Genomic DNA, 14,178 nt, shown 5'->3' on the forward strand with positions numbered 1-14,178 from the left:
TGAGCATGCAAGGAAAAAAAAAAGAATACAAAAAGGATTTTTCAAGTACCTTTCTTATTTCTAATCTTAATGTATATTTTCTGTAAACCGCTTAGAACCTAACGGATGTAGCGGTATATAAGAAATAAATTACATTACATTACATTACATTTAAAAGAACAAAAAGAGTCACCTCCAAAGAAATGGAAGGAACAAGTCGATCCAAAAGGTAAAAGAGAAAATAAAGCAAAAATGATTTTCTGAGGGCGATATCATCCAATGATGATAACATATAGCAATTATTAGAGAGCTCTGGAAAGGCCTAAAAGGTTTTTGATGCTGGTATGCATGGAATTTGCATACAGATGCCATTTTGCACAGAGCTCTTCGGTCAGTGGACATTAACTCCCTCTTTTATTAAAGCCAGCAGTGTGGGCCGACGCAGTAAATGCTCCGATGCCCATAGAACTGAATGGGTGTCAAACGCATTTGCCATGCAACACTTGGCTGCACGGTTTTGTAAAGGAGAGCCTAAATGAGTTTTCCCTTTTAGAGGCAGAAAAAATAATTTTCCTTGTTATTGGGTCTCAGTGGATTTCTGTTATTACTTTAGTGTTTAACATCTTTGAAAGTTTTTGGGCACTTTAAATTTATTTTTCCTTTTGTGATACAGGATCTTTTACTCAAGATTCTTTCCTTGGTGAGACCTGGTAAAGCAACTAGAAACTGTGATGTAAAAAAATAAAAAAAGTGATCCCTCTTTTGATAACAATCACTATTGTAACTAATTAATCTTGCTTATCTTCAGAGAAAAATATGCTATGAAATTGAAATATAAACCCCTTCTTTACAAAGCTGTGATAGCATTTTTAGCGCCATCCATGGCAGTAAGAATTCCAACGCTCATAGAATTCCTATGAGCTTCGAAGTTCTTACCGCCACAGCTGGTGTTAAAAACGCTAACATGGCTTTGTAAAGGAGGGCCAAAATGAACATACCTGACTTAAACATGACTTGTGACATCAAAAGCTCATGTAAAGTGCTAATGTTGTCCCACCCGGGTAGAAACACCAATATTGCGCCATCCTATAAATTAAAGTAAAACATTGGTTTATTTCCAAAAGTATATTATATATGCAATCATACTCACTAGATATAAATGTATACAAATAAATCTAATTATCAGCTCAGCAGTTCTACTATTGGTATAAAATGTCAGTTTACAATATACTAACAATGCAAGTCAAATTACCATTTACATGTATTGCAGGAGTATCATACATGCTTTCTATACCAAACCCCCCCCCCCCACCACCACCACCATCTATACCCCAGGGTACTCTCATCCAAATGGGTTTTCAACATATCCCCAAAGAACAAACAAAAGACCTGATTACAGTGGAGACAATGCATGCCAATTTCTCTCATACATATTTCATTGAGGATATGCTGATGTGAAGAACTGCTGCATCCACCTAAAGGAGTTACAATCCTGGCAGGGTTTTCATATTACACATGTTTCAGAAGTGTTGCAAGAAGGTCCATGGTAACAGCCAGTACTGACAGCAGTAGTGCTAATGGGCCATAGAAAGAGAGGAGGAGCCTCTTGTGATTATCTCAGGATAATATGTGCTTGAATATTCAGCAAATTGTTAGGAATATTGGGATGCTATATGTTCACCATCTATGAAATCACAAACAAATGTTATCAGAACTGTGTTTTATAAATTATGACTATCAGTTAAATGATCTTTTGAATTCATGTAACTTTTGGACAGTGGTTCAAGCAATAATGCTGCCTTATCTGCACTTTGTAATGCACTCTATTTAGAATTACCTCAATATTCAGGATATCCACAATGAAAATGCATGAAAGATTTGCATGTACTACCTCAATTGCGTGCAAATCTAACTCATAAATAATCATTGTGGATATCCTGAAAACTCGATGGGACTAGGTGTGCCCCGAGGGCTAAATTGGGAACGGCTGCTATAGAGGGTGAAGATAATGGATATAAGGACTGAAGTAGAGATTGATAGGAAGAAAGGCGGCTGTAGAGGGAAATACAAAATTAAAACGAGCAAGGAAAAATCTACTGGGAGGAAAACAGTAGACCAGGAGTTGGGAATGGAATAAAAATGGCAGAAAATTTCAAAACAAGGACAAGAGACGGCCTGAAGAGAAAACAAACAAAACAGATAAAGGAATGAATACATGGCCTGAAAAGAACAATAAAATTAGAAAATAAATCCATGTAACTTTTTTCAAGCATTTAATAAATAGTTTCTACATAATTTTGAATCATAGCTGTACAATATTCTTTTGTAGTAGTGATATTATATAAATAAGAAAAAAAAATATTGCTCTAAAATGTACCTGGTCCCTAAAGTGCATGTAGAAGTGTAAGGCCTAGGGATATTAGAGTCTGGCTCAAGATTACAATGACTACTGGTGGCAAATGAACTTGAACTCAAGCCTCCTGTTTCCTAGCCCATTACGGTAAACATACACCAATGATAAAAAAAGAACAATTAAATAGAGCTGCAACCTTTAACATAAAAAAATTACCCAATTTCAAAACTGGACTACAATTTGAACATTTTCTGATTATGACCTTTTACTCCTGTTCAAGACATGCCTAAGGGCTATAGAACTCAACTGCAAATTCTGATCTAAGAGCTCCGCATTCATCATACCATGAATTCACAGTTTGAAAAACGAGTAGAACCTAGAGTGAGGCCTAGTTCAGAGAAATGAAATGTTGGATGGGTAATAAGGGTAGGAATATATGATAAGGGGGTCATGTGTGGAATGGGATGTGGAAAGGTAAATTGTCATGGATTGGCTAAATCTATTTTTATTGCATATGGGTTTTTAATGCATGTGGGAAGGGGTAAAGGGTACGCTATTGGATGATGATTTGTTAAACCAGGATAAAGGAAGGAAATATACAACAAATACTGAAATATAAATTCATGGTTTTCATTTTCCAATAAAAATAGGGTAGAATACATTTATTAGGAAAAAAAAAATCTACATCATGAACAAAAAACAAAACAAAACAGTTTTGCGCCATAAAACAGAGCTCACGAAACAGCAGCTGAACAAATTAAGCACAAACAACCCAAATAGGTCCAATTTGGTCATAAACGTGCAGTAGAGGGAACTAATACAGGATTGCCTGTCAGTTGAGACCAATTTGGTTCAGATACATCATCAAAGTGAAGAATAAGCAATTTTAAATTAGTTAACTGGCACTGAAAAAAACGGTATGAGAAATATACAGATGAATATGCAAGTCAATATATCTCATTTTTTAAAGCCTGGTTCATCTATATTCCTGTATTGCCATTTAATACTTCTTATTGAAATCTTCCCAAGTTTCACATATTTGTGGCGCAATCCAGGCTACATTACTACCATCCCAATACAATTGCTAAGATTCAAAGTAGAGAATTACACGAGGACTGAGACCACAGGGGCAAACTTTGTCCCCGTGTCATTCTTTAAAAAAATTTATACTAGTATCAATATGTAAAAACTTAACACATCTTGGACAATTGTATTCGGTGAGTGAAAAAAAATAGCAGAAACTGCTTTTGGATTAAAATAAACTACTGTTATGTTATGACATCATTTATGTCTTGTCTGCCTTTGATGTGGTAACAAGAGTCTTGTCTGCTGATCAGACTCCTACCATCTGCATTGTTCTTCTACCATGTGCCCAGCTACTCAAGCATCTTACTGTTACTGCAACAGAATCATTCATCATTGCTGGCATCATGGACCATTTCCAACATTTAGGGCTCCTTTTACAAAGCCGCGCTAGCGGTTTTATCGCACGTACCGGATTAACGCGCGCTAGCCAGAAATCTATCGCCTGTTCAAAAGGAGGTGGTAGCGGCTAGCACATGCTATTCCGTGCGTTAAGGCCCTAGCGCAGCTTTGTAAAAGGAGCTCTTTTTTTTTTTAAATAAATATTTTTTATTCTTTTTTTAAATTCTTACATCAAGTGAAATACATGTAATACATTCAATTATGAAAAAACACTTGAAATTATTATTAAATGTTCTTACAATGTGAATTAAATAAACCCTTTATCAGAATTTTATATCATATTAATATTACAATAGTTTTCCCTCCCTACCCCTTCTATATGTTCTATACATGTGTTATTATATCTGATCAGTAGAATAATTTGTCAATGGCCCCCATATTTTATTAAATTTTTTAATATAACCTTGTTGTAATGCCAATACTTTTTCCATTTTATATATATGACAAATTGAATTCCACCAAAAAGTGTAATTCAATTTAGTGTAATCCTTCCAGTTCTGAGTAATTTGCTGTATGGCGACCCCTGTTAAAATTAATAAAAGTTTATTATTATTAGCTGAAATCGGACTTTGTGTTCTCATTGCTGTTCCAAATAATATTGTATCATATGATAGTCCAACATGATTTTCTAATAAATTATTAATTTGGGGCCAAATTAATTTCCAAAAGGAATTAATGCAGGGACAAAAGAATAGTAAATGGTCCAATGTCCCCACTTCTATCCTACAATGCCAGCATCTATTAGATCTATTACTATCTAATTTTTGTAATCTCGTAGGGGTCCATAAAACTCTATGTAATAAAAACAACCATGTTTGACTCATAGATGCTGATCTTGTAGTATGTATTCTCCAGTACCAAAATTTTTGCCATTGAGATGGAAAAATTATCTGTCCTATCTCAATACTCCAAATATCCCTAAGTCCTGATCTCTTTTTTTTGTTTAAAAATTCGTTTATTTTCTTATACCATTTTGCGGCTTGGTGTCCTAGAAAATCCGCTTGAAAACAAAGGATTGGTAAACTATATTGAGTGTTAAAATTCTTCCATTCAGGGAACCCTTCCTGAATGGCCTGCTTCAATTGCATCCATTTAAAATATTGTGTTTTTTCTAATCCAAATTTTTGTTGCAATTGTGAAAAACTAAGCAGTGATCCATTTACTATTACATCTTTTAAAGTACGTATACCTGCTTTTATCCATTGTTTCCATACTATTTTAAATCCACCAATTTTGATCCTGGAGTTTACCCAAATAGATTGATTTTAAGATTTAGCCAATGGATCTGTTGATAAATTGCTTATAAATCTTAATGTTTTCCATGTATCTATTAGAATTCTATGATCTTTATATCTCCTAGGTATTGTTATACTAATGAAATGTTCTGGATGTAAAGGGAATATGAGGCGCCATTCTAAATATAACCAGTCGGGTACATTTTCCATGAGATCTGGGAGGATCCAATACATTCCCTGTCTTAAAATATAGGCTTGATGGTACCTATAGAAATTTGGAAAATTTACCCCTCCTTCCTTAATTGTTTTTTGTAATGATGCTAAAGCGATTCTTGGTCTTTTCCCAAACCAAACAAATTTTGTTAGTATACTGTTTAATTTTTTATAAAATGACCCCTGAAAAAATATTGGAATCTTACTCATTTGATAACAAACCACAGGTAAAATCATCATTTTAATTGTTTGGATTCTTCCCCACCAAGAAAGATGTAAAGGATTCCATTGCTCGCACATTTCTGTTATTTTCTTTAATAAAAGTTTTTCATTCTCTTTAACTGTGTCATCAATTGTATTTTTTATAAGAATACCTAAATATTTTAGTCCTTCCTCTTTCCATTTAAATGAATATGAATCAAATAATCCTTTGGTGCAATGGATATTAATTGGAAGAACTTCAGATTTTTCCCAATTGATTTTATATCCAGAAAACTTTCCAAACTTTTCTATTAAATTAAGTAGATGTGGAATGGTGTCTTCTGGTTCTCTTAAATATAATAATATATCATCTGCATATGCAGATAATTTAAATTCCCAATTAGAAAATGTGATTCCCTTTATTCCCTTAGTTTGATTTATTGCAATTAATAAGGTTTCTAGAACGATATCAAAAAGTAAGGGAGATAAAGGACAACCTTGTCTAACTCCCCTTAGCAAGTTAAATTTATCAGATAAGTTATTGTTTATATTTAATCTTGCTCCAGGGGAGCTATATAATGTTTGAATCATTTTAATAAAACCAGGTCCTATACCAAACCATTCTAGAGCTTGATACATAAACTTCCATTCTACTCTATCAAATGCTTTTTCTGCATCTAATGATATTAGAAAAGCTGGATCATTCAAATTTTTTGCTAAATTTAGAGAATGAAATGCTAATCTAGTGTTATGTGAAGAGTGTCTTTTAGCAACAAATCCTGTTTGGTGTATATCAATAATAAAAGGAAGAGCTTTTGCTAATCTTATAGCTAGCACTTTAGCAATTAATTTAGCATCTACATTCATCAAAGATATAGGCCTATAATTTGTTATCAATGTCGGATCCCTGTTTGGTTTTGGTAAGACAATTATAACAGAATCAGCCATAGTTCCTGATATATTTCCATTATTTATTTGATATTGATATAAATTTAATAGATAAGGTAATAAAATATTTTGAAATGTTTTGTAAAATTCAACAGTATATCCATCTCCACCTGGAGCGGATCCAACTCTAAGAGCTTTCAATGCTGATTCTACTTCTTTTAAAGATATATGTTCTTCTAAACTTCCTTTTATATGATCCGGAATATTTGGTCCAATAAATGCCTTTAAAAATTCTATACCATCTTGTTCTTTATTTTCATAAGTATCAGAAGTATATAAATCCTTATAAAAAATCAAGAAACTGTTTTATAATATCTTCATTACTAGTGTGTGTATTGCCCTGTTTATCCTTAATTGCAATAATCTTAGATTTTCTTTTTTTTGCTTTAATAAAATTTGCTAATAATCTTCCATTTTTATTTGAATTTCCATAATACTGTACTTGCCGACAGAACATATCTTTCCTTACAAATTGAGAAGAAATCTCATTATATTTAACTTTTGTTTTTAATAATTTCTGCAATGTATCATGTTCCCATTTAATAATTAATTTTTGTTCTAATAATTTAATTTCTTGTTCCAATTGTATAAATTGTTTTTTAAGTTGTTTTTTCATATATGCAGAATATGATATGATATTCCCTCTCATTGTTGCTTTATAAGCGTCCCATAAAATTTCAATGTTTATGTTATCCGAATTATTGAATTGAAAGAATTCATGCATTTTTTAATATTTTCTATAAATTTTATGTCTGCAAGTAAAGCATTATCAAATCTCCAAATTGGTTTAGAATAAATTGATATATCATTCTGCAGATCAATCCACACACCAGCATGATCTGATATAATAATAGGATCAATAATTGCTTTCATCACTTTTTGTGCTATGTTATTAGAAACGAATATATAATCAATTCTTGAAAAGGATTTATGGACCTGAGAACAGGAGCTCTTAATAAACACTTATTTTCCTGTTCATCCACTACATAATTTGGGCTCTCTTCTACACTCATGTCTGAAAGACAATCCAATTACTTTCACAGATGATGAAAAACATGGGCAACTGAATCTTTGGGAAAGCTATACCCAAACCAGATCAAAATGGAAAACTCTAGTGATTTATAAAAACAGTTGTACAGAATATTGTCCCTTTTTATACTTTAATAAAAATATTTAAATATAAAATTATTAGTATTCAAAGCTGGTGCAAATGAGGACAGAGCCGATGGGGTGGGGTCCCAACCTAAGCCCACGGGAATGGGACAGGGCAGAGCCTGCAGGGGAGGGGTGGGGATTGAGCCTGAGGGGATGTGGCATGGACAAACTTTGTCCCCATGTCATTCTCTAGCCATATTTCCAAACCAACCATTTTTCTTCCATATACTAATTTCCCAACTTTCAATTTCTTCTTAGCCTAGAAACACATAAAAATATTCAACATTTGTTCGCTATATCATTTCACCTTTATCCTCTGTAGAAGCAACATTGGATAGATTTTATTTAGGTTGAGAAAACATGGTGAAATCTCTTCTGGAGAGGTTCATGTTTAAGGTTCATTGTATTTGATTAAAAGCTTAAAGGAAAAACCATCAAAGCTATTTCAACTTGTCTGCGGTGTTCTTTGCTCACAGGTTTAAAGACAATAGACTGTTTTCAGTCCAATTCTTTATATGACCCCTGAGGAAGGCGTGTAGGGTCCAGTTGGATTTTTATCTCTGTATTTTTTATCATTGTACTTTTTTAATTGAATTTTCATGGTTTTATGTCAGTGTTTAATAAATTATCTCTAGAACATCTGTATCCACAGTTTTTGTTTTCATTGGTGGATTGTTTTCACTGTGGATCATTGGGTCTCCCCATTTTTCTTTGATATCTAATATAATAAAACGGTAAGCCGCGCATGCGCACTTCCTATGCGTGCTTCCGTTTTCCGTGAGCTGCAGCTAGGAAGTGCGCATGCGCGGCTTACGGTCTGGCCTCACGCGCGCCCTTCCCTGCTCTCCAACAAGCCAGGACAGCAGCCAGCCGCCCATCTCTGTTCCCCCAGCGGGCGGGCAAGCGAGCGGGCGGGGGGGTTGTCTCGGAGGAGAGGGATCGCCGCCGCCGCTCAGCACCCCCACCGAGGAGCCCAGCAACTTTCCGCACCGGCTCTTAAACTGACCCGAGTCCTTTGCCGCCCCCCCTTCCCTTCCCGCGGGTCCGACTACCTACCCGGCGATTCAAGCAGCGTGTGCAGCAGTCTTCACACGCTGCTTCGGGGCCTTCTACTGCCCTGATTTGCTCTGCCGCGTCTCTGATGATGTCATCAGGGACGTGCCAGAGTAAATCAGGCCAGTGGAAGGACCCGAAGCAGCGTGTGAAGACTGCTGCACACGCTGCTTGAATCGCCATGTGTAGTCGGGCCCGTGGGAAGGGAAAGGGGGGGTAGAGGAAACGCTAATGCTGTTGTACAGGGAACTGGTGTGGGGGGTGGGAAATGGAGGGGGAGGGAATGCTGCTTTGGACAGACAGACAGAGGGAGGAAGGGAAACAGAACGAAAAGAAGAAAGACACAGGGGCAGGTGCACAGGGAACTGGTGTGGGGGGAGGGAAATGGAGGGGGAGGGAATGCTGCTTCGGACAGACAGACAGAGGGAGGAAGGGAGTTAGAAAGAAAAGGGAAAGACAAAGGGGACCAGGGACAGAGACAGACAGAAAGAAAGACAGCGGGAGTCGTGTTAGGAGGGGTGCGGGATGCGGCAGAGGGAACCTCTGATCAGGGGCAGAGCAAGGTAAGTGTATCATAGGGATAAGAAGGAGGGGGGGGGAGAAAAAGGAAGGGTCGCCTACTGCTGGACAGGAGAAGAAGGAAAGAGATGCTGATGGACAGGGGGGCTGAAGAAAAAGGAACGGAGGCCTAATGTTGGACAGGTGGAGAAGGAAAGAGGTGCTGCTGGACAGGGGGGAGGTAAAACAAAGGGAGAAGGGCTGCTGCAGCATAAGGAGAGCAGGCAAGGGGTGGTGATGGACAGCCAAGGAAAAAGAAAGACAGAAAGAAAGAAAGCGGCTAAGGAGAGAGAGAGAAAGAAATAAAGACAGACACACACACATATATTCTAGCACCCGTTAATGTACTGCTGGACAGGGGGAGGTAAACGGAAGAGAAAAGGGCTACTGCTGGACAGGGGGTGCAGGAAAGGGGTGCTGCTGGACAGAGGTGAGGTAAAAGGAAGGGAGAAGGGCTACTGCTGGACAGGGGGGAGAGACAGAAAGAAAGGGGGGCAGGGAGAAAGAAAGACACATACAGAAAGAGAGAAAGAAATGCCTAAGTCTACACATCTATTCTAGCACCCGTTAATGTAACGAGCTAAAAAACTAGTAATAATAATATTACAAAAATAATATTTCAAATAGTCAGGGTTCTTGAATGCTTGCTATTGCTTGATCGGTTTTTATACTGATTTGCTATAACAGGGAAAAACTCAAAGCAACAAGCACCAACAAAACAAGTACAAGAAAAAAAAAAAAGCTCACCTCTCCCTTCAGAACAATATGCGAGATAAGTGCAGTAATAAGGTTAAGGTCAATCTTTTCATCATCTATCATCTCTACTGCATCAATGGTACTTGATGAATACCTGCAAGTAGTCAGGAGTTATAAGATGCTAAGGAGATCTAAAAAAGAAAATCACAATGTATACATATATCGTTACACCGACAATAATGCGCAGGACAACTGCGCCATGACAATTGAGCCCAAGTGCACGCATGACAATTACGCCCCGTCACCGATGCATCAAGGCCCTGATTGGCTCAGGCACCGCAGAACAGGGCCTGAGTAGTGTGAGCCAATCAGGGCCTTCCAGATACCGTAGGAAGTGAATATTTTAAACAGCGGTAAGGAGCGGAATTGTCAGGAGGAGTGAATGTTTTAAGTGTATTGGGGGTGGGGCCCCCTACCCCCATCAAAACTGATAGGAGCGGTAAGGAGTGGAATTGTCGGGGGCACAGTGAATATTTTAAGTGTAGTGGGGGAGGTTCCCCTACCCCTCTCAAAACTGATGGGAGCGGGATTGTCGGGGCACCAGGGCCTTCCAGGTACCTTAGCTTGGGCGCAGTAAGGAGCGGAATTGTCGGGGTGCAGTGAATCTTTGGACGCAGTGAATATTTTAAGGGGTACGTGCATAAACATGAACTTTGTTGGAAAATGTATAGGAGGGAAATTTTGAGAGTTTAGTCTTGGATGCCACATCCGCCACCCAAGCACAAAGCCATAAGGTACGACACATGGCCACACCGATAGACATGGATTTGGCGGACGCCCATAAGTCATAAAGGGCATCCGAGAGGCAAGTGGCAGCCGTCTCAATCTTTGCCACCTCCTGATCCACAGAACAGATTCCACTGGCTCTCCAAGCAGTACACCTTGCCTGTATTGGTGGCAAGGCTTACGCTGAGGCACCTCTACAAAGTAATTGGGGAAATGGAGGAAGTGGGGGAGGGACCCCCAAGGTAGGATGGACCCCCAAACAGGGTCCACCCAAGCTAAGTACGGAACCAAACGGGGACTAGAAGCCCTAAACAAATTCCAACAGCCCTACAAAGAGAGATGGGCACAGCTCACCAAACCAACACCTGCTGAGACTGAGAGAAGACTGAAGTATACTTTATAGCAGTGGTCTCAAACTCAAACCCTTTGCGGGGCCACATTTTGGATTTGTAGGTACATGGAGGACAGCAGAAAAAATAGTTAATGTCTTATTAAAGAAATGACAATTTTGCATGAGGTAAAACTCTTTATAGTTTATAAAACTTTCCTTTAACAGTTAAAAGGAAAGATATATAAACTATAAAGAGTTTTACCTCATGCAAAATTGTCATTTCTTTAATAAGACATTAACTATTTTTTCTGCGGCCCTCCAAGTACTATATTTTTTTCTGTAGCACTCACATTTAAAGTTCAATATCTTTTCTTTCTCAAAACTGGCACATTTCAATCACTAAATTGAAAATAAAATCATTTTCCTACCTTTGTTTGGTAATTTCATCAGTCTCTGGTTGCACTTTATTCTTCTGACTGTGCATCCAATACTTCTTCCCTTCTTTCAGCCTCCGGTATGCTTCCCCTCTTCCAGACCTCATTCCCTCCCCCAACTTTTTCTTTCTTTCTCTGTCTGTCTTTCTCTGATTCCGTGCCCCATTTTTTACTTTATTTTTTGGCTCCCTGTCCCCACCCCACCTTCTTTCTTTCTTCCTTCCTTCCTGCCCTCCCCCATGCCACCGCCGCCGTGGAATAGGCTGCTGCTGCTGCCGCTATCGGGGACAGGCCATCTCCCTGCTTCTCTTGTGCACCGGGCCGACCAACTCTCGCCGCCTGGCGTCAATTCTAACGTCGGAAAGGACATTCCGGGCAGCCACGCAGCGATTGGCTAGCCAGAACGTCCTCTCGACGTCAAAATTGACGTCGGGCCGCGAGAGTTGGTCAGCCCCGCAGGGAAGAGAAGCAGGGAGATCAAAGAACACGGTGCCAGCCTGATCCCCGATGGCAGCAGTGAGAAGGGAAGGGAAGCAGGTTCGGCACCGCTACTCTAGACGAGCCGCACTCTAGGGAGAACAGTGGACCGCCCCCCCTTTGGTACGCCACTGGAGCAGCAGCGTGTCTGGCCGGCTTTCGTTCAAAGCCGTAGGTGGCGGCTCCTTGCGAGTTCCGTGCCTGCGTCTGAAGCCTCTTTGATGTTGTGACATCAGAGAGGCTTCCGATGCAGGAGTGGATAGCGCAAGGAGCCGCCAACCCGCGGCTTTGAACGAACGAGCCGGCTGCTGCTCCAAAAGGAAGAGAATGATGCCTCCAGACCGCGGGCCGCAAATAAAACCTGGAGAGCCACATGCGGGCCGCATGTTTGAGACCGCTGCTTTATAGGGAGGGACAGCTATTATGTACCATACCAAAGTTTGGTCTCGGTCTCCACCTGCTGGTCATGATGAGATATTACCCATCAGTAAACTGTACTGGTCTATCAGACACTACAGAAAAACCTCTTATGTGGTTTTGTAAAAGGCGGGGTTAGTGCATGCTAAATCCACAAGCACATCTTAGTAAAAGGACATGTATGAAACTAACCTAAGTAGAAACAGGACAATATAGAGTGCCATATAGGGTCTCCATTTGAAGGATAAATATTATACAAATATAAACCATACATTCTGAATTAATTTTTAAAACTAAATTTTTTTTCTGTATTTATGCTAACTTGCAAATTAATAAAAACATTTTTTTAATGGAATTTGATATACTGCTCATCACCTAGCAAAGCAGTTCACAAATCATAAAAGGTAGAAGAAAGAAATTACTAAGACGAAATCTATGTTGTAGTTGTGAAAATTCAAGCAGTTTACCATCCGAAATAACATCATTTAGAGTTCGAATGCCTGCAATAATCCAATTCTTCCAATGGACTTGGGCTCCGCCTATTTTAATCTTGGAGTTTATCCATAAGGATTGATTAGTTGACTTATTAATTGGGATAGGTGTTAAATTGCTGGTATATCTCAACGTTTTCCAAGTATCCATTAACATTTTATTTTCCCTATATCTCCTAGGCATGTTAATACTTGGAACATGAACTAAATTCAAAGGAAACAAAAGGCGCATTCCAAATATAACCAATCGACAGACATAACCCACTTGTTCTGAGAGCATCTGGTATGCACACAAAAGGAAAGCATCATAGTTTGCTCTATGTGCTTCTATACTCTTACTTAGCTACTATGGGCAAAGCTCTGCAGCCTTCTCACGTAGTACAGTGTCTGCAAATTCTGTCACACTACACTCTAGGTTCCACAAATGCATTCTCATGAAAAGCTGGTAAGAATGTATTGGTGGTGGGGGTGAGAGCAATGAATGAGTACGGCGTACAAAAGATCCTACAGCCATTTCCTACTTCAGCTATGGAACCGACTACCCACACAGATCAGGTCGCTAGACTCACTAATGACCTTCTGAAGAGCAGTAAAGACCTTCCTCTTACACTAATCGGGCCATTAAAAACTGCCTCCTAGTACTCTTCGCTATGACCAGTCTGGTCTCTAGAATAAGCTCTATTATTGCTAAAGGCAGGGACCTAGCCACTTAAGTCACATCTCCAGGAGACACTAGGGCCAGATTGGAGGCTTATCCTAGTAAAGGCTAGCACATCTGCTCCAGTGACTCAAAGGGTTAACTCCTCTCTTGGTGCAGACACTTCCTAGGTCTCGATGCCCTCAGTACCATGCTTCAACAAAGACAGATGTCATGCATCGGGCAGAGTCCAAGAAGCATCAGAACCTTTCAGCATTGATGAGGATAATGTGAAATCCTTACAAATCCTCAATGTGGGATAAGATATCCGATGACAGTGACCCTTATTGACTTCTTCAATGCCAATGCGTCCCCATTGTCAAATGCAGCTCCTGGAACCATAGGGATAAGGAACTGAGAATCTTTTGAGTCACGTCGCATCTTCAGATGAGTGGATGTTTTTCTCTTATTTTTGTTCCAAACTCCTTGCTTCAACAATTGCTTTTCCCTATAAAGTTGAGCTGTAGCCCTCGTCTAGTTTTTAGTTAGTTTGGGATCCTGTTTATGCTATAAATAAGTTCTAAATTATTGGACTCTGCTTATATTGCTCACACCACTAAAAAAATCTTTTGGAAAAGAAAAAATCATTGAAAAATACTAACTGCGCATGAATGAAATCATTTATTTAAATGTACACGGAGTTTTTTATAAATCAATGATGATGTGAGT

The 14,178-nt window shown here is 38.8% G+C and overlaps 1 protein-coding gene across 1 annotated transcript in view; it reads right to left on the minus strand.

Moving 5' to 3' along the window:
- The window catches only part of DHX36 (DEAH-box helicase 36), a 145,072-nt gene that overhangs the window by 74,581 nt on the left and 56,313 nt on the right, over nucleotides 1–14,178 (minus strand). The window contains exons 11-12 of the mRNA XM_033958607.1: nucleotides 9,928–10,030; nucleotides 978–1,065 (exon numbers count right to left, since the gene is read on the minus strand). Of these exons, the coding sequence (XP_033814498.1) occupies nucleotides 978–1,065; nucleotides 9,928–10,030 (191 nt within the window). The remainder of the gene's footprint in view (nucleotides 1–977; nucleotides 1,066–9,927; nucleotides 10,031–14,178) is intronic.

This window comes from Geotrypetes seraphini, chromosome 9 (genome assembly GCF_902459505.1).
Source record: "Geotrypetes seraphini chromosome 9, aGeoSer1.1, whole genome shotgun sequence".
NCBI classification, from domain to species: Eukaryota; Metazoa; Chordata; class Amphibia; order Gymnophiona; family Dermophiidae; genus Geotrypetes; species Geotrypetes seraphini.